Raw genomic sequence first — 4545 nt, 5'->3', positions numbered from 1 at the left:
GAGATACCTTCTTTTGAGTTGTTGGCCAGGGTGGCCCAAGGGATTCCCAGATAGTAACCCAGCATAGAATTGGGAAAATGAACAGCAGACCTCAATCTTATCCAAAGGAATATTGACAACTGATTACCACTAGATGAGGAACAGCTGACCCTCCTAAAACAAAGTCCTCTAATTAGGCTGACTAGATTCATCAGAGGGGCAAGTAGTGGGGAATGGCTGGGGGTGCTGACAACACAGCAGACACTAGCAGGGATATCAGAGTATAAGGGCTTTAGTAGGGGGAGGGAGGCTATTGGAGGGTGCCTTTGGGAAGTGTGTGTAAAAATAAATAAATTAATTAATTTAAAAAAGATCTCCATTTCATTATTAAAATACACAGTTTCATACAGAAAAATTCATTTTCAATGCAATTGACATTAAGATGTTTGTACATGTGATTCTAATCTCTATATACCTGATTATTACTAGTGACAGTTGGTTACTTTCTGAGCATGGATATAAAGTCATCAGGTAGATTTCAGTGGTAATGTTTTTCACATCTACTAATTATTATGTTTTTAATCATTATTTTTAAAATTTTTGATAACCACATGATTAGAAGAAGCATTTCACTCCAGATTTAACATATTCAGTAACACACTCCAGAGAAAGAGCACATCTCTTTCAAAAGTGGCTGCATGTTTCCAGGCTCACAGCTGAGTCAATACAGTTATACAATATTGAACTCAGTATAAGCCCTACAAGACACAAACTTGAATGAGTTTTTTAACCTTTAAAAAAGATCTCCATCTTAAAGAATATTTTTATTATTTCAAAAGTGAAGTAATTTTTAATACATGTTTCCAGAAATAACTTGAAGCAGGTATATATATGCATAGAAGTTTAAGGGTGGAAAAGTAGAGATAAGAAATTAAAGACCAAAACTGCGTGTGGTGACACATGTCCTCAAACCCATCCTGTGGAAGGCAGAGCCTGGCAGATCTCTGAGTTCAAGGCCAGCACGGCCTACTCAATGACCACCAGGCCAGCTGTGGCCACAGGAAGATCCTGTCTCAAAAAACTCCTCCCCATCCCAAATAATCAAAGACCAAAGGATTTGCCAACATGGGGTCAACTTTGGTGGAATAATCAAGGTTTCTATTAGCTCTGTTCTCCCTCTCTCTCTTTAATCCTAACAGGTTTGTTGGGCTTGCTAACAAAGAATAGGGCAGGAGTTTAGTTGTTTATTTACAAAAGAGTGTGCAACCCTCCCCTCATTTACAGCTGCACTGGAAAGTCCACACTCATATGTAGATCCTGTGACTTCCCTACAGCAGCACAAAATGGTAGGAGAGGTACCTCATGGCATTCTCAGCTTCTATATATTTAGCCCCTTGCCCTCATGTAGCTAAGGTTCACTGATTGAGTGTGAGGGGTAACTGACTCCCCCTTCGACTCCTTGATGAACATGGGAAAGAGGTGTGACTATAGATTTCAGGCATGGAGGACACTTCAGGTTAACACTCCACCCCTTTCTCCAACTCTTACATTCTTCCCACCAACCTCTTCTTCAAAAGTCCCTGAGCCTTGGAGGGGTGGTAGGTATGGTATGATTTTCCACCCATTGTGGCAAGGCACCAAATTTTTTCCATTGTTCATTTTCCATGGGCTGTTGGCCCATTTCAGTGGGATTCTATCTACTATAAAAACACAAACAAGAAGAAGCAAGAACATCAGAACAGTGGCTGCTAGAATAACTTAACTGATGGGTGTAAGCACAAATGCTTGGATGGTATTTTAGCAGGTGCATCACATCAATTGCAGTGGCTTCCCACTGGGGCATATAGTCTCCCCTGCCACAGGGGATTGGCCCAGTCTACAGTATGAAATGTGTGTTCCACCCCTAAGTGTGGGCATTATATCCTATCAAAAATTTGCTGGTTGTACATACACTACCACTCCACTATTGCATCAGCAGGAATGTCTTACTTGGTATGTTGATAATGCAAGATGCTGAGTCCGTGGTTGAGCAGAATTATAGGGAATGATTCTCCCCGAGTCGCCTGCTTATCACCTTCTGGCACCCTGAAAGTCAGGCAACCAGTGGCAGGGAGTTTCCAACTTAGACCAAGCTTGATTTTTCTCTCTCCCAACTCACATCATGCAGTGTCTTCAGCACTAGGGTTTTTCTGTCCACTTCTGGTACAGCCAACTTTATTGGCAACAGCCTTTATTGTTTGGGGGACCTCTAGGGTCCCTCAGGCCAACAGTTCATAGAGGGGCAACCCACCTCTGGCACTGGGATGTTCATTTAACAACCATATTGCTTCTGGAAGGGCTTTCTTCCATCCCCATAGTGTGTCTGGTGAATTTTTCCCCTTTAGTCTTTGAATAGGCCTCCTCTGCCTCCCCTTTAATCAATCCCTTTTTAAATATTTCTCCCTTAGTATCACCTTTATCCTACTATTCTTCTCCCTCAGGCTCCTTCTTTCCCTTTACCTCCCTGTTTCCCTTCTGCATTCCTGGTCCCTACAGTTGCATCAGGATATGCACTCATAAGGAACAAAAATAAATTTATTTCTTATTAGAATAGCTTCTTGCTCAAGGTTTTTCTCAAGGCTTCTTTAACATCTCGATTCCTCAAGCTATAAATTAGTGGATTCATCATGGGAATCAAAGTGGTATAAATAGTGGAAGATATCTTTCCCTCATCCATTGATCCAACCGAAGAAGGCTTGAGATACATAAATGCACCTGACCCAAAGAACAGAGAAACAGCAATTATGTGGGAACTGCAGGTGCTGAATGCTTTGGACCGGCCCTCAGTGGGCCTTATGTGAAGAATGCTGGAGAGGATGAAACCATAGGAAATAAAGATGATAGCAGTGGGAAGAATAACGTCTTTTCCTGCTACAATGAAAATTCCTATTTCATTGACATAGGTGCTGGTGCAGGAGAGCTGCAGCAAAGGGAGAAGATCACAGAAATAGTGGTTGATGATGTTTTTATCACAGAAGGTCAGTCTCAGCAAACATCCAGTGTGGATCATGGCACTAGAAAATGCCATCAAATATGAAGCAAACATAAGATAGGAACACAACTTGGGAGACATGGCAATGTTATACAAGAGAGGGTTGCAGATAGCAACATAGCGATCATAGGCCATTGATGTCAGTACATAACATTCAGAAATAACACAAAAACAAAATAAGTAGAACTGGGTCATGCAACCTACATAGGAGATAATGTTCTTCATCAGTACGAAGTTCATCAGCATTTTGGGTGTAATCACAGAAGAATAACAGAGATCTACGAAGGACAAGTTAAATAGGAAAAAGTACATGGGGGTGTGAAGGTGAGAATTCAATACAATTAGAATGATTAAAGCCAAATTCCCAAGTGCAGTTATCATGTACATTACTAGAAAGAGCAGGAACAGGGGTATTTGGAGAGAAGGTTGTTCTGTTAACCCTAAGAGAATGAATTCGGTTACCCTAGAAACATTTGCCAGAGCCATTCTTTTGTAAGCAAACCTATGAAAACATAAAAATAATGGTGATATTAGAGGACCTTTCAAGACTTTCCACCATTGCTTCTAGTATATATTTGAGATATATGATAGGAATGTCTGAAAATTTCCAACAGGAACTAAGAGAATTCCCCTTTCATGGTATCATGATACTGAGTAAGACCATCATCTCATTATGAGATTCTTGAAAGCTAATTATAGTAAAATACGTTTCCAACTGAAACTACAGTACTGATACTGAGGCTTTTGTAGCCCATGATAATTGCAATTTAAATCAAGGAAGAAGTTTTAATCTGAAAGCACTAGGATAGAATTGTCCTTCCCTCCTCTTCTTCCTGATCCAGAGAGAAACTCTGGGATCCTGGTGTTGCCATCAACTCAGACTTAACTCTGGGTGAGGTAGAGCTATGAGTACTTTTTCTTATTTCAAAACAAAAGAATTAGAGTCTAGGAATGATCAAGATACTGGTAGAGGGCCTGTTAGATAGTTTAGTAGTTAAGAGTAATGGCTGCTCTTGTGGAAAACCCACGTTTGGTTCCCAGCACCCACATAATAGCTAACAATCATCTGTAACTACAGATGGCATCCAACATCCTCTTCTGACCTCCGTAGGCATGGACAGAACACAGTGCACTTACATACAGACAGACAATACATATACACAAAATTATAAAAATAGTAGGCTATCTTTTACAATTGAATAAAAAGATACTGGTAGAGTCATAAGATAATTTATAATTTTAGAAAATATTCATAATGTGTGAATAAAGGCAGTGCAACAGAATTGCCTACTAACTGAAAATACTCCATTCACCTATCTAGGACATATTCATCAGAAAATTTCATTTGAATCTTTGAATTGCAAAAATGGACAGAGAAAGACACATTTCAGATCCTTATACTAGTATCAGTGTGAAGTCATTAAACAAACATAGCAAAAAGGGAAAATATGAAAATATATGATATCCATTAAATGTGCAGCCTCAAAGAGTGGTATTCACACAGAGAGTGGGATGTCAGATGCTACAATTCAGGA

The 4545-nt window shown here is 39.8% G+C and overlaps 1 protein-coding gene across 2 annotated transcripts; it reads right to left on the bottom strand.

The window, feature by feature from the left end:
• Positions 1-2101: 2101 nt before the first annotated feature.
• On the bottom strand, positions 2102-3496 carry LOC103740365 (olfactory receptor 8B3-like). Of its 2 annotated transcripts, XM_017800086.1 has the most exons (2): positions 2581-3496; positions 2102-2121 (listed from the first exon to the last, which is right to left on the bottom strand). In XM_017800086.1, the coding sequence occupies exons 1-2, from the start codon at positions 3494-3496 to the stop codon at positions 2102-2104; spliced, it is 936 nt and encodes a 311-aa protein (XP_017655575.1). The 2 variants fall into 2 exon arrangements, with proteins under 2 accessions (XP_017655575.1, XP_008839166.1); XM_008840944.1 differs by lacking the exon at positions 2102-2121 and having other exon boundaries at positions 2564-3496.
• Between the last annotated feature and the right edge of the window lie 1049 nt (positions 3497-4545).

This window comes from Nannospalax galili, unplaced genomic scaffold (assembly GCF_000622305.1).
Source record: "Nannospalax galili isolate Female #2095 unplaced genomic scaffold, S.galili_v1.0 scaffold881, whole genome shotgun sequence".
Taxonomy (NCBI): Eukaryota; Metazoa; Chordata; class Mammalia; order Rodentia; family Spalacidae; genus Nannospalax; species Nannospalax galili.
The sequence above is the reverse complement of the archived record's forward strand: the minus strand, read 5'-3'. Positions and strand labels throughout refer to the sequence as shown.